This window comes from Erinaceus europaeus, chromosome 5 (assembly GCF_950295315.1).
Source record: "Erinaceus europaeus chromosome 5, mEriEur2.1, whole genome shotgun sequence".
Classification (NCBI taxonomy): Eukaryota; Metazoa; Chordata; class Mammalia; order Eulipotyphla; family Erinaceidae; genus Erinaceus; species Erinaceus europaeus.
Window position 1 is genome coordinate 120805741 of NC_080166.1, and position 23735 is coordinate 120829475.

General features: G+C 42.3%; 2 protein-coding genes across 5 annotated transcripts; one reads left to right on the plus strand and one right to left on the minus strand.

Moving 5' to 3' along the window:
• Window positions 1–1859: 1859 nt before the first annotated feature.
• On the plus strand, window positions 1860–11650 carry MTIF3 (mitochondrial translational initiation factor 3). 4 transcript variants are annotated; one of them, XM_016187831.2, is made up of 5 exons: window positions 1884–1983; window positions 4258–4411; window positions 5541–6010; window positions 9937–10094; window positions 11396–11650. In XM_016187831.2, the coding sequence occupies exons 2-5, from the start codon at window positions 4365–4367 to the stop codon at window positions 11612–11614; spliced, it is 894 nt and encodes a 297-aa protein (XP_016043317.1). In that variant the 5' UTR covers window positions 1884–1983; window positions 4258–4364; the 3' UTR covers window positions 11615–11650. The 4 variants fall into 4 exon arrangements, with proteins under 4 accessions (XP_060047666.1, XP_016043317.1, XP_060047668.1 ...); XM_060191683.1 differs by lacking the exon at window positions 4258–4411 and having other exon boundaries at window positions 1860–1983; XM_060191685.1 differs by lacking the exon at window positions 4258–4411 and having other exon boundaries at window positions 1897–1973.
• On the minus strand, window positions 11599–21447 carry GTF3A (general transcription factor IIIA). Its single transcript, XM_060191875.1, has 10 exons — window positions 21324–21447; window positions 20685–21049; window positions 19421–19521; window positions 18082–18178; window positions 17617–17705; window positions 16418–16491; window positions 14657–14737; window positions 13860–14089; window positions 12355–12411; window positions 11599–11994 (listed from the first exon to the last, which is right to left on the minus strand). The coding sequence occupies exons 1-10, from the start codon at window positions 21445–21447 to the stop codon at window positions 11830–11832; spliced, it is 1383 nt and encodes a 460-aa protein (XP_060047858.1). The 3' UTR covers window positions 11599–11829.
• Between the last annotated feature and the right edge of the window lie 2288 nt (window positions 21448–23735).

The window sequence follows — 23735 nt, forward strand, 5'->3', positions numbered from 1 at the left end:
TAAAATAAAATGCCACATGAGCAGTGGATTCATAGTGCAGGCACTGAGCCCCAGCAATAACCCTGTAGGAGAAAAAAAGGGTGTGTGTATTGGGGGGGGGACTTTGTCTTTGCACTCAGTGTTAAGGATGAACTAACTTCCTTCTGTATATTAAACAAGGTAATGCATGATTCAAGTAGTTATCTATGAGAATAAAGCAGCGTGTTCACTCAGCAGGGAAGATAGCGCAGCAGGATGAGCACAGAACTTGCATGTTTGAGGACTCAGGTTCCAACCCCATGTATCAAAACTTTGTCAAGAAATATTTTCTTAAAGCAATGTTTTGCTGTGTTCAATATTTCATAAATGTAATATCCTGGCATTGACAACTCTACGTGTTCTGTCATGAAGTGGCTTCATTAAGTCAGACTGCAGATTCTCACCCTACCCTTGGGAATTTTCTATGGAAGAAGGGAGCAGAGGGAAGGCACCAACAGTCTAATGGCCTACAGGGTGGCCAGTACAACCAAGGCCCTGGGGTGTTCAAGAAAGAGCAGGGAGGATCCCTGCGTTTGAGGGCCTCACCCAGGCTTATTTGTTTACCAGAGCACTGCTCATCTCTGTTTTATGATGGTGCCAGGGATTAAACTTCAGAGCCTTGGGAATGAAAATCTGTGCATAACCACTGTGCTACCTCCTCCGCCCCTATCCTGGTTTATCTCTCTGCAGAGTCTGGACAAGACCCAGAACCACTACCAGCTCAGCCCCCCCCCCCCCCAAGCCGCGGGCCTGTTCCGGCTCCCCCAATAATATTTTCTGAATCACGCAGGTGGCCTGCTTATCTCTGCATGACCCCACAACCTTCAGGCCAGGGCCTGGCAGTGAGGGGAGGGAGCTTCTGATCTACCGAGCTTGTTCACTAGCAAGTGGGAGGCATAGATCCTCAACTCGCACTGATTACAAAGAACTTGTGCTTATGCTGCTGGTGGGAATGTAAATTGGTCCAACCTCTGTGGAGAACAGTCTGGAGAACTCTCAGAAGGCTAGAAATGGACCTACCCTATGACCCTGCAATTCCCCTCCTGGGGATATATCCTAAGGAACCCAACACATCCATCCAAAAAGATCTGTGTACACATATGTTCTTGGCAGCACAATTTGTAATAGCCAAAACCTGGAAGCAACCCAGGTGTCCAACAACAGATGAGTGGCTGAGCAAGTTGTGGTCTATATACACAATGGAATACTACTCAGCTGTAAAAAATGGTGACTTCACCGTTTTCAGCCGATCTTGGATGGACCTTGAAAAAATCATGTTGAGTGAAATAAGTCAGAAACAGAAGGATGAATATGGGATGATCTCACTCTCAGGCAGAAGTTGAAAAACAAGATTAGAAAAGAAAACACAAGTAGAACCTGAAATGGAATTGGAGTATTATACCAAAGTAAAAGACTCTGGGGTGGGTGGGTGGGGAGAATACAGGTCCATGAAAGATGATGAATGACATAGTGGGGGTTGTATTGTTAAATGGGAATCTGGGGAATGTTATGCATGTACAAACTATTGTATTTACTGTTGAATGTAAAGCATTAATTCCCCAATAAAGAAATAAATTATTTTTTTAAAAAAAAAGAACTTGTGCTTATGAAGGTTTTGCTAAGTGAGCATTTTGTTTAAAAGACGTCTACGAAAACTATTCGCCTGAGAGCGCTGTACGGGGAGGGATAGCCTAGCTCCTCTTCGCACTCTGCCTCGGTGAAAGCCAAGTAACAGTCCAGTCTCCGCTCCCTGGCTGGAACCTCCCGTCACCTCCACGGTTTCCAGTCGGAGGAAATATATCCGCCCTCCGGAGGAGGTGCGTCCCACGTAGACCCTCACTTAAGGGGGGGGGGGGCGGTCACAAGCTCCGCCCACTACGGGATGCGACGAGGTCTCTTCACGGAACTCGTTTGCGAGTTTCTTCCGCCACGCCCTACTAATCCCTGGACACAGTGTAGGTAAAGGTAAGGCGAGCAAACGTGGACAGATGAAGGGTCCTGTGCCGGGTGGGCTTTAAGTGACGTGTCAGCGGAAGTTGCGGCTGTGCTCCAGGCTGTGTCTCGGCAAGCTCAGTGGCACGCCAGGTGGAGAGCGGAGAGGCCTGGAGGCGGGGCCAGGGATCCGGCCTCTTGCAAAGCCAAGTTCAGAAGCCACTATCCGAGCTTCCCAAAGAAAACTCAGGCACGGGACTTGCCAGCTTTGCCATCCTTTAGACGTCCCACCCCGCCAAGCCGGTGGGCACACGTCGTACATCCTCACGCCCCTTCACTAAGCACGCACCGCGGCCCCCTTCTCCCAGGGGCTTGCAGGGGTGGTCACGTGACCGAGCTGTCCTGGCCGAGGTGCCCGCACTGCTCCTGACCTGTGCTCCGTAGATATACCTCGCCTGTTTGTGGTCGCCAAAGAAGGCCTAAAGGGGAAGGGCAGGAAGCAATGGGGGGGGGGGGGGGTGTGTCTTTCCCTCCTCCCAATTATTATTTAGTTATTTAGTGGTTATATTATTGACTCCTGTAAAAAAGTACATATGTTTTCTCGTAAAGGCAAAGTTCCAAGCACTCTAAGAGACAGTGAAGATAATCACAAAATTAACAATTTTGATAAATGTCATAGAAGAAGAGAAACAGTCTTACAGACACAGCTCTACGCAACCACCTAGTGTTTCCTAAATATAGAGGAAGATTTAATGTTCAAAAACTAGAAACACTGTGATTTGGGCAAAAGGAAGTTTGGTATGAAACAAGGCTGGAGGGGATGGAAAAGACCTTTCATCCTTATAAAAATATATATATTGGCCTATAATCTCTGGAGAGTTTTGGCTTTTGGGGGTGGGGTGGCGGTTATCTCTGCGGTTTCTTCACTCCCAGCTGACTTTTGCAGATAGAAAGTAAAAGAAAGCGCAGTATGGATGCTTTCTCCAATGTGGTGGAGGCCAGGCTCCAACCTTGGTTGTGCATTTGGTAAAGCAGCTGCGTTACTGAGTGAGCTTTTTTGCCACCCTGGACAGTTTAAAGTGGAGAGGGCTTTGGGTGTGGTGACAGTAATGAACAGGGCAGAACTGATGGCAGAGTTTAAGTGTGTCGAAAGAAAATGTAGGCAGGAGACTGATGGAAATCCAGATAAGAGATGGATACTGCCTTAAGCCAAGATTTGGCTAGTTAGAGAAATAGATGGATTTGATTAATATTAGAAAGTGAAATTGGTACGTCTGGGTGTTGGGTTAGCTGTAGAAGTGGGGGAGAGCAGAAGCAGGAAAGATGACATTGGTTTTGAATGGACAATGATTCTGATCATTAAAGTAGAACGTTCTAAAAGAGGAAATGACTGTTTCAAGAGTAAGGGATGTGGTACACCTTGTTAAGTACATGTTTTACCGTGTACTAGGACCTGGGTTCAAGCCCCAACTACCAGCCTGCAGGGAGAGAGCTTCATGAGATGTGAAGCAATGCTGCAGGCGTCTCTCTATCTCTCTCCCTGTCTGTTTCCCTTCTCAGCTTCTCTCTGTTCTGACAAGTTAAATAAATAAAGTTTAAAAACAGACTTTTAAAAAGAAAGTAAATATGCGCTGGGAGGATAACATAATGGTTATGCAATAAAGACTTTCATGCCTGAGATACCAAAGGTCTCAGGCTCAATCACCACCACCACAAGCCAGAGCTGAATAGTGCTCTGGGAAAAGAAAGAAGGAAAGAAAATATATGACATTATGAAATTAAAATATATTTTCATTTAATATGATTGTTTTTCTTATGAGAGTCAACAAGTATATAAAATTAGATTTCATCAACTATAATTAGAAGTAATACAACTTTTTTCCTCCAAGAGTAGTGCTAAGCTCTGGCTTATGATTGTGTGGGAGATTGAACCTGGGACCTTGGATCCTCAGGCATTAGAGTCTGTGTAACCATTACATTATCTCCCCACCCTAGAACTAATAGAATGTAATCACTCTAAAAGTGCCTGAAGACTGTCAGTAGCCATCTCTCCATAGTGTGGTTTAAGTTTCTAGACCAGTATGATTTAATAGGATTATTAAATGGAAATATATCATTTAATTTTGAGTATTTATGGGAATAATTCTCTTATGCAAAAATTTTTATTACTTTTTAGAACAACTAAAAAGTAAAATAAATTTTGAAAGCTTATAGCTTTAAAAAAATTGTGGTTAATTGACCAAAAGTACATATGGACTCTTGCCATTATTGTAGATTAGTGTTTCTTTTTTTTTTTTTTTTGAACAGCCAACCTCTGTATGGAAAGTACGTTATATCCTTATGAAAGCACAGGGAACTGAGGGAGAGCAATATGAAGGAAGGCATGGTGACAAAGGTGTTATCTGCTTCGATCAATGCTGGAATACCCAGACTGGAATCATTCACATAGGATAGCTGACAGGTCTGCGAGAGAATCTAAGACTTTATGGAACGTCTTTGGAAGGTGCCAGAGAGGGCTCTAGAAATTAGAAAAAATAATTGCACAAATATTTAGTTAACAAGAATCTGTGTGTCTTTGTTCCATCCTCCCTGGAAAGAATGAAAGTATGAGCTTGTGAATATTAGCTAGTAGAGAGTGAGAGAGAGAACGCAATAAATGAATGAGTAATATAAGTTATTTCCATCTCTAAAGTCTTCATTATTTCAAAATGCATGCAGGCTGTTTGATTTCTTACAGAACAGTACACATGGCAATCTGTATTAAAATCACGTCATTTTTATTAGTTTTTCTTTTTAAAACCTACATTTTACAATCATGTTTTCTTACAGTTTTTCTTTTTAATTCAAAGAATAGCAGGGACCCCCTCCCCTTTTCCTCCTTAATGACCTACTTTTTAAAGACACCAAGCCAGTTGTGTTCTTTCACATTCTGGATTTATCACACTTTTATCTCCTTGTGGTACTGTCTTAATTTAATTCTCTTTTGAGACTGGCTCTGAATTCCTTTGGAAGCTGGAAGCTAGATCTGGAGATAGAACCAGGCTCAGATTAAACCCTTTTGACAGACTGTTTTATAGAAGGTGCACAGCATATGAGGAGGTGTAATACCTAAGATGTCCCATCTTCAGGATACTGCTCTGACCTTTGGTTATGAGTATGATAGCCATGAGCAGAAGAGCAATATTGCAGGTATATCTCTTCCTCCCTCTCCCCTTCTCTCTTCTTACTCTTTTAAATATATATTTTAGGGGTGGGGGAGATGGCCACCATTAGAGTGACATCTCCCTTTGGATTTGCCACTACAAATTCAATGGGAAACAGTCAAATGAGCTATAGTTTAGGGAAGAAAGAAGTGAAAAATGAAATTACTGTGCTAATCTATATAGATTGCTCTAATAATAATAGCTGGGAATGAGTGTGAGCAAGGTCACCCAATAGTCCATGTTACTGGTATAAATAAACTTCCTATGCACTGGTTCTTACACTTGTAGATAACACTGGTCCTACAGGCTTCTCATGCATGGCCTCCATGACAATAGCAGGCCATGGGAGTGAATGACTGAATTGAAATGAATTTTTCTCATATTTAGGATGGCAGCTCTGTTTCTAAAGAGGTTAACATTACAAACCAAAAAGACTGAAAGTGGTTGTGTTAGAAGTTGTTTTGGCAAATACATGGCACAACAGACAGCACTGGCACAGTTGCCCCTCCTCGCTTCTACTCCAAGAGTGTGCTGTGTAGTTTACGCACAAGCTTTTAGCACTGCCAAAGACCCCCACAGTGAAAGAACAAAGAAGAAGAAGAAGAAGGAAAAGACAGATTTTGGTAGCATTGGGAGAAAAATTCATGATCGAGTTATTCATGTGGTTGATGAGCAGGGCAATGACTTGGGAAACATGCACCGAGCAAATGTGATTCAACTCCTGGATGAACGAGGCCTGAGATTGGTTCCAAGAAACACCAGCACGGAGCCTCCGAAGTATCAGCTCATGACAGGACTGCAGATTCACCAAGAACGATTACAACTTCGGGAAATGGAAAAGGCTAAGCGTACAACTTGTATGTATTTTGCTATATGCTCTCTGGACCCCTTACGATTACAAATCAACAGGTTTATTGTTGTTGCTGATTTTGTTTCATTTATTTTAAATATTTTATGTATTTATTTTGCATAGAGGCAAAGAGAAAATGGGACAGAGGGAAATAGAGATGGGAAGAAAGAAAGGTATCTACAGCACTTCATAGCTTGTGAAGCTTTTCTGCTAAAGTGGGGACAGGAGACTTAAACCTGGGTTCTTCTGCACTGTAATCTGCATACTCTATAAGGCACACCGTCACCTGACCCTGTTTCATTTTCTGAGTGGGAAACCAGATTGTTACTTGGCCATCTTCTGTAGTACCAGGGTTCATGCAAACAAGGTATGTGCTCTGCCACTGAGCCACCTCCTAGCCACCAAATCATTGCTTTAAATGTGTGATGACTGAAAAACTACCTATAAAAGCCATGATTTCATCACCACTTTCAGTGGTGTCTGGTTTACATTTTTTATTTCCATTTTTTTTTGGTTCGAGTTTTAATTTTTTTTTTTAATTTTGTTACTAATAGTTTGTTATAAGATCCATTCTTTTTTTATTCTCCATTTTTCTTTTATATACTATGTCCATTGTCTCTTTGTTTGAACCTGTATTAAAGGAGGAAAAACAAAGCAGAAAGCCAAAATGACAGGAACTCTTTCCCCTATGTCCTTAGCTTAGCCTCCAAATGTTTGGGCAGGTGGGCAGGTAATGAGACTTGGAAAAGATGGGTTCAAGCTCCTCTCCATGTGCCACTCATTCATCCTTCTCCCCCTCACCCCCATCTTTAAGGCAGAGGCGTATGGCTGATTACACAAACACTTTCTCTTTTTTTTTTTTTTTTTTTGCCTCCAGGGTTATCGCTGGGGCTCAGTGCCTGCACTATGAATCTACTACTAGAAGGCCATTTATCCCATTTTGTTGCCCTTGTTGTAATTGTTATTGTTGTCATAGTTCATAGCTGTTGTTGTTGTTGAATAGGCCAGAGAGAAATGGAAAGAAGAGGGGAAAACAGAGGAGAAGAGAAAGACAGACACCTGCATACCTGCTTCACTACTTGTGAAGCAACCCCGCTGCAGGTGGGGAGCCAGGAGCTCGAACCGGGATCCTTAGGCCGGTCCTTGGGCTTTGCACCATGTGTGCTTAACTCACTGCGCTACCACCCAGCTCCCACACAAACACTTTCTAAACTCTGAAGTGACTGATGTGGTATCCTCCATACCCATGTACACTGATGTACTATTGTAAATAGTTGCATGTTTTGCTGATCACCCCACAAAGCATTTGGTATTTAAACTCAATAGAAGTGATGGCCTGGCTATTCAGTGGGAGGTTTTATTACTTTTTATTATTATTTTTTTTTATTGCCACCAGGGTTATGGCTGGGGCTTGGTGCCAATACTATGAATCCACTGCTCCCAGTGGCCTTCCCCCCTTTTTTTTTCCTATTTTCATTTTTGGTAGGACAGAGAGAAATTGAAATCGAGATAGGGAGAGAGAAAGACACCTGCAGACCTGCTCACCGCTCATGAAGTGTCCCCTGCAGATGAGGGGCAGGTGCTTAAATACAGTAATGTGTGCTCAATCAAGTGTGCCACCACCTGGCCCCCAAGAGGTTTATTTTTCACTACTGCTGTTTGAGCCACTCATCACAAAAGACTTTTATGGGAACACACTAGGGCAAGTTAGAAGGCTGACAGAGCTGTGTTCCTTGAGAAAGTCAACACATACCCAATGACCCACTTTGTAACACCACATTTAACAAGGATGCTGACTGGAAAAAAAAAAAAAACTCAGAAAATAAGGATGATAAGAACATCTGTGTTACAGAAAAAAATAATGTTGTACTGACTGGTGAGACTTGGAGGGGACAGGTCGCTGTGTTCAGAGACAACTGAAGGCTAATTTGCTACAGGCAAGTTCCTTGTTCTGATAGAGAACAAGTTGTTAGACACTCTAAGAAAGCCAAGTGTTAGTAAAAGAATTCCTATGGAAAAATTATTTTTCCTTTTGGAAATGAAAAAATATATAGAAAAATTATAATACCATTGTGAATGCCTGCTACCCACCATCCATATTGTGCTGTTGCAATTTTTCTTTCTCTGCTATCAAGGCTTCACTGTGTGATTCCATCACCCTGATAGAACTCTATTAATTTCTACTTTTTATACATAGAAGCAGAGAGAGCGAAGAGATTACTGTACTGAAGCTTCCTTCAATACACTTGAGTGCTGGGCTTGAACCTGGCTTGTACACATGGCAAAACAGTACCTATTCAAGTGAACTATTTGCTGACCCAGTTTTTTCCCCCTAGAGGATGAAAAAGAGGAGAGTCAACATGGCACTGCCTCACCACTCATGAAACTTCTCTGTTGCATGGTGTTCCATTGTGGCCAAGGCTCTCAAAAACAAACAAAGAAACAAAAAACAGCATTGCTGAAGACTCCTATGTGCCTTCTAGTCCAACCTCCATCCCCAGTGGTGCCTGCTCACACTCCTGGACTTGGCAAAAATCCAGTCCATATTGCCAAATGCCAGCCACAGAGATATTTGTTAACAGAATAGAGAATGATTTTTTATGTGGTAAAAATTAGAAATGGCACACTGCTGTTTTCAGGACCTGATTCTAACAGCCGTAGCTAATTTGTTGTAATTATCAGATGACATGGCATCATAAGATGATAGCTTTATTAGTCCCATTTCCACAGGCACTGAACTTGTTTTCGTTTTTTCATTGTTTGGGCACTGAGCATGTTCAAATGTCAGTGTCGCCTTGTGCACACTTCAGATGCATGGGTCCAATTGTCAAGCTGTGTGTGAAATTTCTCAATGTCTTCACCTACTCTTGGTACTGGCAGACTCGAATTTTTGTTATGTTTATTTGCATTTGTGTTGCTTTTCACCTTTTGAGTTTCCTCTTCTATACATTGCCTTTTATGTTCTCTTTCTTCTACTTAAGTGGCTTGTTTTTCTTTCTGGCTTACAGCGGTCTCTGTTCTGCACGATATAAAAGCACCTCAGATTTCTACTTTTTCCCTTTATTATTCAGTAGCTTTTCTGATATAGTAAATTACCTTTTTCTTAATGAAATGTTTCCCTTGTCCTGAGATCACAAACATCTCTTTCCTTATATCTGCTTTATATTTTATTTATTTATTTATTTATTAGAGATAGAAATGAAGAGGGTAGGGAGAGACACCTGCAGTACTGCTTCACTACATGTGAAGCTTCTCCATTACGGATGGGAGCAGGGGCTTGAACTTGGGTCCTTGAGCATTGTAATAGGTGTGCTCTACAGGCTGTACCTCTGCTCAGCCCCTCCTTTTATCTGCTTTTAAGTTGTATTTATTTTCACATTTAAGTAGTTTACCTGGGGAAATTTTTTGTGAGACTTTTTTTAAATATATATTTTATTTATTTTTGACAGAGATGCAGAGAGAGACATAAAGAGAAACACCAGAGCACTGCTCAGCTCTGGCTATGGTAGTATGGGGGACTGAACCTGGGACTTTAGAGCCTCAGGCATGAGAGTCTGTTTGCATAACCATTATGCTATCTCCCCCACCCGTGAGACAACGGTTAACTTCCTCCTAAATGAAAACTCTAATTTGTCCTAATGCCTTTAATAAGGTTTTTATTATAAAGCTAAACTTGTTCCTTTAAAAGGATCATTCTTTTGTTGTTCTATCTAGTGATGGTAACAAATGGAGGCTTTTCATATTTAAATTTTCTTACTTGGCAAGTGAAAAATCAGTACCTTCTGTCTCCTCTATTTAAACACAAGGCTTGTGTTGTGTACTGGTTAGTGAAACTAAAAGACAGAAGAGTTTATGATGTATTTCTGGTAAGCTCCTGTTTTCATTAGAAGAAAAGAAAAAGCCCTGTGACCAAGTCTCACTGTCTCAAACTAGGTCAAACTCTAACAAAGGAGCTAACATTTTCCTCAAGTATTGGACAACATGATTTGTGCACAAAGAGTAAGCAGATTCAACAGTGGCTTGAGAAAAAATACAAAGTTCAAATTACTGTAAAGGAAGGGAGGAATAAAGAAGAGCCAGCAAATAAAATGGTGAGTATGAGTAACTGCTTGTCTTTTGTTCTGATCTAAAAATACAATTGCAGAAAATCTAAAAAAAAAAGGAAAAAAAAGTCAAGGCAAAGGAAAAATAACAGGTGACCCTAGAGGTATTACAGGGGTAGAGCTCTGGACTTGCAAGCACAAGGTCCTGAGTTTGACCTCCAGTATTGCATATGCTCTCTTCTAAGCTCTCTTCCCTCTTCTCTCCACTTACCTATCTACCTTGTGAAATATATAAAATCTTTAAAAAAAAAAAAAAGAATGGGTAATTCTACCAAGTGATGGCAATAGCTTTGCAATTTATTTTCCAAAGTGCAAACATACTATGTATATATACATATTTCTTTTTTTAAAAGATTTTATTTATTGATTAATGAGAAAGAGAGGAGGAGGAAAGAGAGAAAAAGAACCAGACATCACTCTGGTACATGTACTGCTGGGACTTAAACTTGGAACCTCATGCTTAAGAGTCCAGCGCTTTATCCACTGTGATACCTCCTGGACCACCATGTGCATGTATCTCTTTATGGAGCATAAATATTTTGCCATGTGAAAACATTCTACTTCATGACTATTATACAATCGCAGGATAAATGTGGAAGATCCTCTGGAGTTAGGTCACATCAGCAGCTAAAAAAGCATCATTAGTACAGTGGTTTTCTAAGTTCCATGTTAGTATCATTTAGGCTGGGTGCTAGCCCAACAGATCACCTGGACCCTTAGAATGGGATGTTACTGGTTTTCCAATCACACCAAATGTTTCTGTGTTAGTGAGTGTTGGGATCTGCACTGAAGTGATGTGGGGAAAGGTGTCCTACTTACCACATGGTACTTTATTTGGGGGAGGGCGGTAATATGGATCCAAAGAGCCCTCAGTGTTTTGACAGAGTGGGGATTCAAACCCATAAGCTCCCCCCCATCACTAGGTCTTTAGTGTTTTAGTAGTTACATGGATTTCTATAATTGCCTGGTTATTGTACCAATTACAGTTAGCTTACCCTGAAATGTACACATTGATTTAGCTAGTCACTTGAATTGCAATTCAAGAATACTGATTTTTTTATTATTATTTCTTTATTGGGGAATTAATGTTTTACATTCAACAGTAAATACAATAGTTTGTACATGCATAACATTCCCCAGTTTCCCATATAACAATACAACCCCCATTAGGTCCTCTGTCAGCCTTCTTGGACCTGTAAGAATACTGATTTGTAATGGATATTAGCGTATTAACACTAGAATTAAAAATACTGACAATGAGTTACTCTTCTGCTGGTTTCCCTTTTTAGGAGGAGATATTTGATCAGCTACTCCAGATGATGCCTGGAATAGCGACCTTCTTATCTAGGCCACAACCCACTAAAGGAGGAAAAGCTCTAATGTGTGTTCTCCGTTGTTTGACCCAAAAGGAAGAGAAAGCATATAGAGAAACTCAGATGTCCCAGAATGAAGACACTTTGAACAAAGAACATGGAAAAGACAGAGACTCAGATACATTACATCAGTGATTTTAATAAAGGAAAATGTGCTCTCAGCAAAAGCAATTGAGCTGGTTGGTCTGTAGTCCTTTAAACAAAGCACTAGCTGGGGTGGGGGTGGGGGTGGGGAGAGGCGGCCCGGTAGTACAGCTTACGTCCTACATGCATTAGGCCCTGAGTTCCATCCCCAGCACCACATTAAAAAGATAAATAGCAAAATAAAAATGGCCAAAGCAATCTGGTATTTAGCTAAGGGTAAGTACTGCAACTGTTGAGAGCACCTTATCTTCAGTACAATTCAGTGACTCTCCACTGGCAGGGAAAGGTAAGTTATGTTCCTGTTTCCTTTTAGGAGGGATATATCCACTGAGATGAGAGGCCAGACTCCGTTTTTCACGAGGTGGTTTCACCTTTGAAGATCAGGAAAACAGATGATTAGTGTCAAAAAAAATCAACATCATCTAAAATAGCTATGCAGTAATTATATACCAATAGGCATACAATACTCCTTTATAAGGATGTGATGTGCTAGAGCTCTGGGTTTGCATGTCTGAGGCCTCTGGTTCAATTCCCAGCACTATCATAAGCCAGATCTATGCAGTGCTCAGGTCTCTTTCTGTGTATATGTGTATCTCTCCCTTTTTAACAGATTATTAAATCCACAGTTGCTTTTCAATTACTTGCACAGATTTTGGTTGAAAATATTAATAGACTGCATTTGGCCTAAGTAGTTTCTGTTTAAAAATTTACAGCTTGCCATTTCAACTTACTTTGACCATTTTCTTCTTGTCAGGGTCATGCACAACAGAATGCCTGGTAAGACTTTGCTACAATGAAGGAGAAGAAAAGTTACCTTTGCATTTAGTGTTTATTAATATGAAAACTCCTGGAGTTAAAGAAGCTTTCAGTCTTTCTGTTATGTTTGATTGAGAAATTTGACCTCTTAGAGGAATTTCACCCACCAGAGCAGAATGACTCTTCAAATTGTCTTTTCCCAGGTTGAGGATCCACCACCTGTGGCTTCATAAGTTTTTGGAACTGAGGGAAGGGGGGGGTGGGGTAGAGGGAACTACAAGTTTTGGATGAACTATTCCAAGTTGATAGAGCTTATTTTAACTGAATCTGTGTCCACATTATACCCGAACACCAATGGCAAATCTGACTTCAAAAGCTTGTAGATCGTTATGCTGAGCTAACCATATATCTCTCTCCTGCCTTTATTCCAGCACATGGCCCTGGCTTATCAGAGCACCTGAAGTGAGTCTGCAAACTGTAAACCTCTCCTTTACCTCCTATCAAGACCCAGACAAAATCCCCTAAGTTCTACTGCCCTCATGTTCTTGCCGCCTTCTCTCTTAACCCCCAAAATGATGGCAGTCTAAAAGGACACTCCAAATGCCAGCACATACACATGAATTAATAAGCACAGTACCACTAACCACTGGTCCTTAAATTGAGCCCACAGAAGCATTAGCTGGAGGCTGGTTCATTACTGGGCCCATCCCGTCTCAGGTGTAGCAGGTTAGACTGGGCCCTACAGATAACAGATAAGCCTTTTGGCAAGTTCCTCGGTGATGCTACTGCTCCTGGTCTAGGGGCAGGGTCAGAGAACCATTGAGAGAGGCAAATCTGATTTTTCAGTTAAGGCCTTAAGTTAAGAGTCACTCCAGTGGTGAGGAAAGTGGCACAGTGGACAAAGCAGTGGAACCTCAAGCATGAGGTTTTTTCTCTCTCTATTAAGGGGGTTAATAGTTTACAGTCAACAGTAAAATACAGTAGTTTGTATATGTGTAACATCTCTCAGAACAATTTAACCCCCTCTAGGTCCTCCTCTGCCATCATGTTCCAGGACCTGAAATCCTCCCCCCCCGACTTTTTTTTACTTTAGTACAATACACCAAACCCAGTCCAAGTTCTGCTTTGTGTTTTCTTATTTTTCAGCTTTTATTATTATTATTAGGGATTTAATAATGATCGACAAGATTGTGAAATAAGAGGGGTACAGTTCCATACAGTTCCCACCACCAGAGGACCATATCCCATCCTCTCTATTGGAAGCTTCCCTATTCTCTATCCCTTTGAGAGTACGGTCAAGCATCACACATACCAAAGTGATGCTCTGGTTCTCTCTGCTCCTATCAGAAATAAACCAGTCTTTAAAAGAAAAGAAAAAAAAATTCACTCCAGATGAAGCAAGAGCCCGACTCACCCAGCCCTCCCATCCTAGCACCTGTGCACCAGGGTGGACAAACAGCCTGCGAGGGTGAATACTCACTTTCATTGCGAAAGTTTTGCCACAGCCAGCATGTTCGCACACAAATGGGCGGCTTTCCTCGTGAAAAGAGAGAATATGGCTCTGGAGATTAAATAGGGTTGTGTAGGTTCTACCACAGTCATCTCTTGGACATCGAAAGACATCCCTTTCTGGGGCATGCGTTTTCATATGCTGCTTCAGATAATCTTTGCGTTTAAATGTCTTCTGGCATACTTCACATGTTATTTCCTCTGGTAGAAGAGACAAGCAAATTGAACCCATTTGCCTAGGCGGGACCATGGAGAAAATTAATACTGGATGCATAACTAACACATCCTGGCCAAAAACCCTACAGTTAAATTTACATAATGAAATTTCAAAGAAAACCAATTTCAGCTCTTACTGTGTGAAAGTTTGTCTCAGTTCTTATATTACAGAGTCACTACTCCACTGCCAAGGAGCAGATCTTCCAAATGGTGCCTATGGGCCAGTGCAAAAAGTGAAACAGACCCTTTGCCCTCTTTTTCTTCTAAGCCACAGGACAGTTTCCCAAAATGTCCCACAGCACAACAGTGCCTCCCAAGATACGTCCTTGTCAGAGCCTCTGAAAATGCTAAGGGTTCATGCTATTTCTAAGAGAACGGGCAGAAGTCTTACCCAGCCTGGAACCACAGACAGCAGAGGCACCTGACACATCACAGAATGTAATACTGAAATGCATCTGCTCAAAAGCACTTATTGAGCATTTCATTCTTTAAAGCACTTGATCAGTTCTATAGAGGCAGGTATTCCCACCAGGTCATTTGTACCTGTCTTACCTTTATGAGCTTCTCGCATGTGTTTCAGAAGCTCTGTCCATGTTTTTGCTACAAAGGAGCATTCCTTCTGACATGCATAGCCTGTTGAAAAAACCCAATTAGTGACAGCATTTGTGAATATCCAGTGTAAATGCCAGTCATAATTATGTAGGAAACAACATGTCTCCACAACTGTACTCTTACCCCCAGTGGTAGTCTATACTGTTAAGTCTCCAGAGATGGGGTTATTGTCTTTACAAATGACTGCATAGCAAGTGTCTCCTGTTGGACTTTACTTGTGCTTAATTTACAAGGGTATGCGTGCTTTTCTTGCTTTGCTCACTAAGCTAGACATACTGCGGGTGCCCACTGCTTTATGCCCCACTTCCTATGCATGGCTGCTTTCCCTCCTGCTTAACATTTGCCCCTGTTCTCCAGGGAGTCTGAGGTATATGGAGGGGTCCTTTTTTCTTGACAGACCACCAACACCAAATCTCAGTTATTCTGTGCCCACCCTCTGGCTTCCTCTAAACTACTTACTTTGTAAGTTTCACACTGCAAAGAAGAGTGGTACAGCTAAGGAAGAAAATAAATTAGAATACCCCAGGAAAAAGCCCTATGAAACAAAACGGACACTAGCACAATGGTTATGCAGAGGCCAGGTAGAGAATACATATTAACATGCACATGGACCTGGGTTCAAGACCCTGGTCCCTACCTGTAGGGGGAAAGCTTCAGGAGTTGTGAAGTAGTGGTGCAGGTGTCTCCCTGTCTCTCTCCCCTACCCTTTCAATTTTTATCAAAATAGATAAATTTAAAAAAGAAAAAGCAGAAGCAGTGCCTGGTTTGGAGCATAACTTCTACTTAGATAAAGTTCACTGAAGCTCATGATGTAAATGATAAAATATTAACTTTGTTTTGTTTTGCCTCCAGGGTTACTGCTGAGGCTTGGTGCCTATATTATCCACTGATCCTGGAGGCTGTTTTTTCCCTTTTGTTGTCCTTGTTGTTTATCATTATTGTTGTTGTTATTGCTGTCATTGTTGTTGGAAAGGAGAGAGAGAAACTGAGAGAGGACGGGAAGACAGAGGGGGAGAGAAAGACACCTGCAGATCTGTTTCACCGCTTGTGAAGTGATACCCCCCACCCACGCAGGAGGGGAGCCGGAGGCTCGAACCAGGATCTTTACGCCGGTCCTTGTGCTCTATGCAATGTATACTTAACCTGCTATGCTACCGCCCAGCTCCTAAAATATTAACTCTGAACCCCTGTAATAATATTGCCTTGCTTCTGTGTTTAAGAGTATAAAACTTGAGTAAAGAGAATGGTGCCACCAACTATACAGTTTTGAGTTTCCCAGTATAACTGTGGAGGTTAGAAGTCAAAACAGTTGGGAATCGGGCTGTAGCGCAGCGGGTTAAGTGCAGGTGGCGCTAAGCACAAGGACCCGCATAATGATCCTGGTTCAAGCCCTGGCTCCCCACCTGCAGGGGTGTCGCTTCACAAGCGGTGAAACAGGTCTTGCAGGTGTCTATCTTTCTCTCCCTCTCTCTGTCTTCCCTCTCCCCTCTCCATTTCTCTTTGTCCTATCCAACAACAATGACAACAATAATAACTACAACAATAAAACAACAAGGGCAACAAAAGGGAATAAATAAATAAAAATAAATATTAATAAAATAAAAAAAGAAGTCAAAACAGTTAAGCAAACTGCCCTCAGCTGGTGTGCTGCTGAGTCACACCACCACCCTTAAGCAACTTCAAGCAACCCCTTTCACCTACCTTCGTGCACCCTCTTGTGCCGTTTCAGTCTGCTGGGAGTGGCAAAGTGCTTCCCGCATCCTTCATGAGTACACCTGGGTCAACAACACACATGGCATTAGCCAACACATTTTCAAAATTGCCCCTGCGTCGGGTAACTGCTAGCCTGCTCTTTTCTCCTCTAAAAGTCTCCGCTCCCCAAAACCAAAGCAACCAGTCATATAAAAGTAAGGATTTAAAACTTAGGCATAACTACAGACAAAATTCAAGTTATTTACCCAGCCCTGTGATAAAGTTGGGAGGGGGAGTATCATTCCTTTTTTATGTCCTTTGAACAGATTAAACAGTTTTCATCTTTTTTCAAAAATGTTAAAGATTTTATTTATTTCTATGAGAAAATCCAGACCACCATTCAGCTCTGGCTGAGTTCCTGACAGTGAATCTGGGAGCTTATGGACACCAAGTCCTATGTGCTACTACTGAGATCATTCCCTGGTCCTGTTTTCATCTTTCCACTTCTGAAAAAGTAACTGTTTTCATGGCTATGGGAAAGCGGGTTAAGCAAACAAGGCAATCTGAAGCATGTGCATCTAGTTTTTCTAGTGAAGCTGCACTGGAGTGGTGTGAAAAAGAAAACTCAGCTCTAGAAAACCCAACACTGCTTGTGGTGGACAAAATCCAGCAGCAGCACCAAAATGAACGTCGGACTGACCACTGAGCATGGTACCATTACAGCAGCAGCTCAAAGGGCAGCTTGTGTGTGGACAGTCGCTGCCAGTGCCCCTCTGCAGGGAGTGGATTCCTAGATGCCCCTTTCAAATTTACTCTGATGTGTCCAATTGCCCATGTTCCTCAAGCAAGTCTAAAACAGGTTAAGACCAAGTGCTTTTGTTCTGTACACAAGGAGCACTTAGTGTATTCATAATGACATTCCATATCGTCAAACAAGCTCTATTTGAGTAGATCACTAATTCCTTAGCTCTTCTTCTAGATGTAACTTTGGGTTGCTAATCTCAAATATTACTGTGAAATACTTCAAACATTTAAGAGAAACCAAAACACAGCTAAGCTTTTGAAATGCCCCAATATATACATGAGTATACACTGAACGTGTTAATAGGAAAAGGCTGACAAGGAACAGTTGTACCTAACCTTTCCTTGCATGTTATTCTTATTACCCCATGGAATCACAGAAATTCTCACCAGTGGAAAGTACATACTTGAATAGTGGCTCATTGCTATGCTGGCACTGGTGGACTTTCAGCTGCTGATGTTTCTTAAAGGTCTTCTCACAACCTTCAAAACTGCACTGTTTAGTGAAGGGTTGTTAGTCTTAAGAAAAATCAAAAACAGTTCATAATAAAATCCAATCATGACAAAAGAATTGTATCGTTTATATACTTGCTATGTTCATCCACTTAGTTACTGTGAAATTCTATGTCCAAAAGTTCTTGGAGAACAATGCATTTGAAAAAACAAGAATGTTTCATATGGGGTAAGTTACCAGGAATATATTTTAGCACAAAAATGTTTGCCTTCAAATTAAAACCAATGCTCTGACACTTAAGTGTTAGACTGAATTCTGATACAAGTCAGACAAAATTTAGCTGATAAAGATTACATAAATATGAACAATAAACAAAAGTATTCTGAAAACTTAAGTATATTAAATAATCCATACTTACTGCATATTTTTTTTGCTGATTTTCATGTTTACACTCAAAATGTTTCTTCAAGTTTGATTTTGTGTTGAATTTCTGGTCACAGCCACTAACTGTACAACTGTACAAAATTATGTAAAACAAAATATGAACAAACCAAGACAAGTTTTAAGATGTAATGTCCTTCTACTTTATAAAATCTAATTATTCAAAGTATTGCATAAAATAGCCTAGCAAGTTCCAAAGTACTAAGGCATACCATTGTCAGCCACTTTGATGTGATCATGTTAGGCATTTGAAGTAAACACTCGACACCAGACATCCTTTATATGCAGGACAGCAGGAAGGTGAAAAACTGAGTTCCAAACATCTCTGTCCTGCTTAGGCCTAAGTCATGCTTAGGCTACTGTTAAAATCTGATAACCTCAAGTTTGCCTAAAATGTCACTTTCAAAATTGCAATTCCAAAAAGATCTCTAGGGATGAAAAAACATATTTATCATTAGAAGTACAGATATGGGAGTTGGGCTGTAGCGCAGCGGGTTAAGCGCAGGTGGCACAAAGCACAAGAACTGGTGTAAGGATCCCAGTTCAAGCCCTGGCTCCCCACCTGCAGGGGAGTCGCTTCACAAGTGGTGAAGCAGGTCTGCAGGTGTCTGTCTTTCTCTCCCCCTTTATGTCTTTCCCCTCCTCTCTCCATTTCTCTGTGTCCTATCCAACAGTGACAACAATAATAACTACAACAATAAAACAAGGGCAACAAAAGGAAATAAATAAAATATTTAAAAAAAAAAAAAAGAAGAAGTACAGATATCTAGGGCAGAAGCATAAACCACTATGCTCTCTGGCATATCACCAAGCCATTGTAGCTCACCTCAGTGAGTGAGGGTTTCTATAACTTATCCTTGTGAAGTTCTGTTTTTGTTTCCTCATATGAAGCAACATAAGAAGCAAGACTTTCTTTCCAAGCTCGAATCTTAGCTCTTACCAACAAGCACTAATGGCTACAGGGACAAGGCACTATGCCTACCACTACAGGTATTCTGACCCCCCCCCACCCCCACCCCCACTCTAAACCTGAACTTCAGCTCGGGACATGGCCAAAGAAATAATAGCTCAGCTGGGTAGTGCTCTTGCTTTACCATGTGGAAGACCCAGGCTCAAACCTGGTCTCCATTGCACTGGATGAAGCTTTGGTACTATGCTATCTTTATCTGAAAAAAGCCTGGAGCAGTGAAGCCCCACCATGAAGGGGTGGGGATTCACTTTCTCAATCTCCTGAGCTAGGATTCAATTTTCTTACCAGACCTATATCCCAAACATAACTAGATGCCTTAAAAGTCAAATAACAGTTCTCTACTTACACAAATGGCTTTTCTCCAGTGTGAATCAGGACATGGCGGCTCAGGTGGTAGTCCCTGACAAAGCCTTTGCCACATCCCTCATGATGGCAAACAAATGGTCTCTAGCAGAAAGTAAAGAAAAACCCAAGTCAATCCCAGCCTACTTATCACCATTCATGTAATTTAAGGCCTTGCTGGGATACTGGGGGAATACAGAATGCAAGTGTCTGCTGGCAGGGGGACAGACTTCCAAGTATGCATGTATTGTTTTTACAGATCACAAGAAGTGACTGTCCACCAAGAGTGAAGATTAAAGAGGGAAGGGGTTGCTCATTAAGCCCAGAGTCCAAGGTAAGGCTCTCTGTCCTAGCAGTTGATTGCTTCTGCTGTGAATGCCAAGGTTCAGTGTCAGCCAGTGTTAGTGAGGAGGAAATGGATTTATTCAGGGAGCTAGCAATCCTAAGAAGATGACAGACTCTGGTTTCCAAAAACTGATCTTCATCTTTCAAAAATTGAATAGGGTTTTTGAGAAGTTCAGAGTTTGGGGTTGGGGTGTTGTGACAGGTGGGCAGAAGCTAAGAACAAATTGCAGTCAGTGTCAAGCCATAATAAGGTGGTTTGGTTGATGCAAGTGGGCATGTTAGCAGGAAGTACCATAAGTTCTTGAGCTAAAGATGAGGAGATGACATGATGGTTATACAGAAAAGACTTTGATGCCTGAGGCTCCAAAGTCCTGTGTTCAATTCCCCACAAATAAACCAACCACTTCTGTGAGGCTTCCCCCTGCAGGTGGGAAATAGGGGCTTGAATCTGGGTCCTTATGCATGACAGCATGTGAGCTCAACCAGGTGCGCCATGGCCTGGCCCAATAAAATGCTTAAGTTAAGGTTCTGATAGACAGATCATAAGACAGTGCTGCAGTTCAACAAGGAGTTCTGGTTTACATAACCTCGGGGCAAGTTTGCCCCACAATAAATGTGTCAGCTTCTTCAAGGGCAGCTCCTGGATTTCTTAAACAGATAAGACTACCCTATTCTACACGTTGGACATTTTTTAAAATCTTAAGTTAGTTACATAGCCCAATCAGCATGGTTATTTAAGCACAAGGTATGCCAAGCTGAGATCTCTCCAACTGGGTCACGCCACCTCAGCTACTTCTTAACTTCAGGCACTGGGTAGGCCGTTGGGGGGGGGGGGGGGTCGCGCCTGCTGTCCAGGGGCCCCGGGGGCCGCGTCCACAGCGCTCGCTCGCCCTGCACTGTCCCAGCTGTGCACCGCGTGTTACCTCCCCCGTGTGCTTGCACAGGTGCGCGTCTAGCTTCCAGGCCTTGTTGTAGTGCGCGCCGCAGCCGGGGAAAGAGCAGATGAACCTGCGGGAGAGCGCTGGAGGCGGCGGGCATGGGCTGGGGCTCTCGTCGGCCTCCACGAACGCGTCAGCGACTGTCAGGGAGGACACAGCCTCTGCCGCCGAGGCCTGCGGCTCCGGCTCCGGCTCCGGCTCCGGCTCCGGCTCCGGCTCCGGCTCCGGCTCCGGCTCCGGCTCCGGCTCCGGCTCCGGCTCCGGCTCCGGCTCCAGGGTGCCGCAGTCAGGCCCTCCGCACGCGCAGGGCGCGCCGGGCCAAGCGGAGCCAGCAAGCAGCGCCTCGGCCGCTCAGCCCAGCATTTCCGGGGTAGAAGGGGCCGCAGCGAGGGGCGGGGCCTGACGTCTTCTTTGCGCATGCTCCTGGAAGTCCCTTAGCCTTCTCGGCCCTTCCCTTCAGGGTCTCCTACATGACAAAAAGAGCTGGCTTCCCAGGTGAGCTATTTTGCCAGGTCCCCAGTATAGGTATCTCATACATTGTGTGTACATGAGGGTTGTTACAGTGAGTGACGTAGAAATTCTACTGCACAGTAGCAATTAGTATTTCTCATGGCTCAGTGTTACCCATCTCTTTAAGACCCCCATCTTCTCCAGTTGAAAGCATGGTTGGAAAGGATAAATGCACCCCTATGTTCATAGTAACACTATCATAATAACAAAAGTATAGCGTTCCTAAATGCTTATCCATCGATACCTGGGTAAAGAAGCTGCAGTGTATATCTTCAGTGGAATATTACTCTGGTATTAAAAGGATCCCTTGTATCTTTGGGACAGAATGAGACTAAAAATTACTAAACTACATGAGACAAAGAAGTAAAAGATGAATTTCAGATAGTTCCACTCAGTTTCCACTGAAACAAATGAACTTGAAGTAATATTAATAACCTAACAAACTCAGACTCTGAAAACGAGGGTGGTTCCCGATGGAATGAAGAAGAAGGGATGAGGTATACGGAACTGTTCGCTGTTATGGCACTGAAACTTTGAGTTTCACACACATATGAAACTATACTTCTAACATTTTGTAATAGTATAAGTATTTACTACTAACTGAGATACAGAAAAAGAGAGAAACAGTACAGCATCAGACCTTCGACCAGTGCCTTAGCACTTCCCATGTAATGTTAAGGCTCATACCTGGGCCACACACATAGAAAAGCACATGCCCTACCTGATGAGCTACCTCTCTGACCATTAATTTTTTTTTTAATAGGAAGAGAAAATATTTCATCTTTTCTTGGTCTCCTGACTCAATGCCGGCTTGTCCATGGCTCTCCTGCCTCCCAGACTTTCAGTCTCCATGGCCAGTTGTTGCATCTTCGTAGCTTGGTACACATTCTCATGGGGCCTCCATGGTGATGTGTTATAAGAGTACAGACTTTGAACCTCAGCCACCTGATTATGGATTCTAAGTCCAAATTTACTAACTGTGGGACATAGGTTGAGGTTTTTGGAATCTCTTCTTATCCCTTTAAACTGGGTTGTTACACCCAGCTGGATAGAGTCATTTTAGGAATGAACAAGATTGTATTTACCTATAGTTCCATTTACTGCATACCTGGGCACATTTACCAACTTTCAGTTCTCAGTGGGCTATAAGCATCTGACCATTTCTCTCCCCTTTCTTTCCAGTCAACTGGCCCATCACTCTACATTTTGTCTGTCTGCAATTTACCTCTCCATGTGTTTTTCAATATCTCACATAAATGTTGACTGGATTTTTATTTGGACACCAAACAATCATCTGGAACTCAGCAGCATCTGTAAGTTGAGCAGCCTCACCTGCTTTATGTGCACTCCCTTCCTTCTCCTTCACTGTCCACAGTTGCATAATTGTTTCCCCTGTCACCTGGGAGCTTTTGACACCAGCACCAGGGAAATGAGAGGCACTGATCCAAATATCTGCCCTTCACTTACCTCTTCTCTCTCTGTCTTCTCTCTTGATCTTGACCTCCTGAAACAGCAAGTTTCCTTATCTCTATGTGTTATGTCCCCTGCCTTCTCCTGTGCATGTGACTGCTAGCACCATATCCTAAAACATCTTACCTTCTAGGTTGAATGCTGCAAGGCTGCCAGTCACAAAGCATGTTTCATTCCTCTTAGCTGTTATTTCTGCATTCCAGGAAACATTGCCTAGGTGGGAAACAGAGCACACAGACTCTTGCCATAAAGGTAGAGACTGGGCCATACTCTTTTGAATCCTACAATTCCATGAAATAAGCTGCCATGTTACAAAAGCTTCCAAAACAAAGAATTAGGGAAGGGGGCTCTCACCAACAGCCAAACAGTAACAGAGACCATTAGTCCTACAGCCTTAAGAAACTGAATCCTAATAAAACCTATATCAGTTTAGAAGATCTTCAACCAGTTGAAACTTTTGATGAATTCTTATTCCTGGTAAACATCTTCATTATAGCCCGGAAAGATCTCAAAGCAAAGAATCCAGTTTAGGAATGGTCAGACCTCTGACCCACAGAAATGATGAGCTAGTGGCCGGGGAGCAGCTAAGCAGGTAGAGCACAAAGTCTGTAAACCTGAGATCCCAAATCCAGTCCCCAGCACCACATGTGCCAGAGCAACATCCTGTATTCATGTGCACTCTCTCCAAACAAACAGATTTTGAATGAAAGAAAGAAAAAAAGAAAAGAGAAAAAGAAAGAAGGCTGGGTGATGGCACACCAGATTGAGCACGCATGTTACTATGAGACAGAAGCTAGAGCACTACAATGAAGTGAGTACTGCAGAATCAAATTATATACATACATACATACATACATATATATATATGGTTCCAGCATTTTACCAGCTGTTCCACTTCCCCACCCATAATTTACTGAAAGTTCATTCTTCTCACCATCATTCATTAGCATCTCAATGCTCATATCAGTGGTGCAAAACTACCTACAGTTGTTCCTGACTCTTTAGGTTCTCAAACCAGAAGTGAGTGAATAAATGCCTGCTATGTTAGCCACGGTT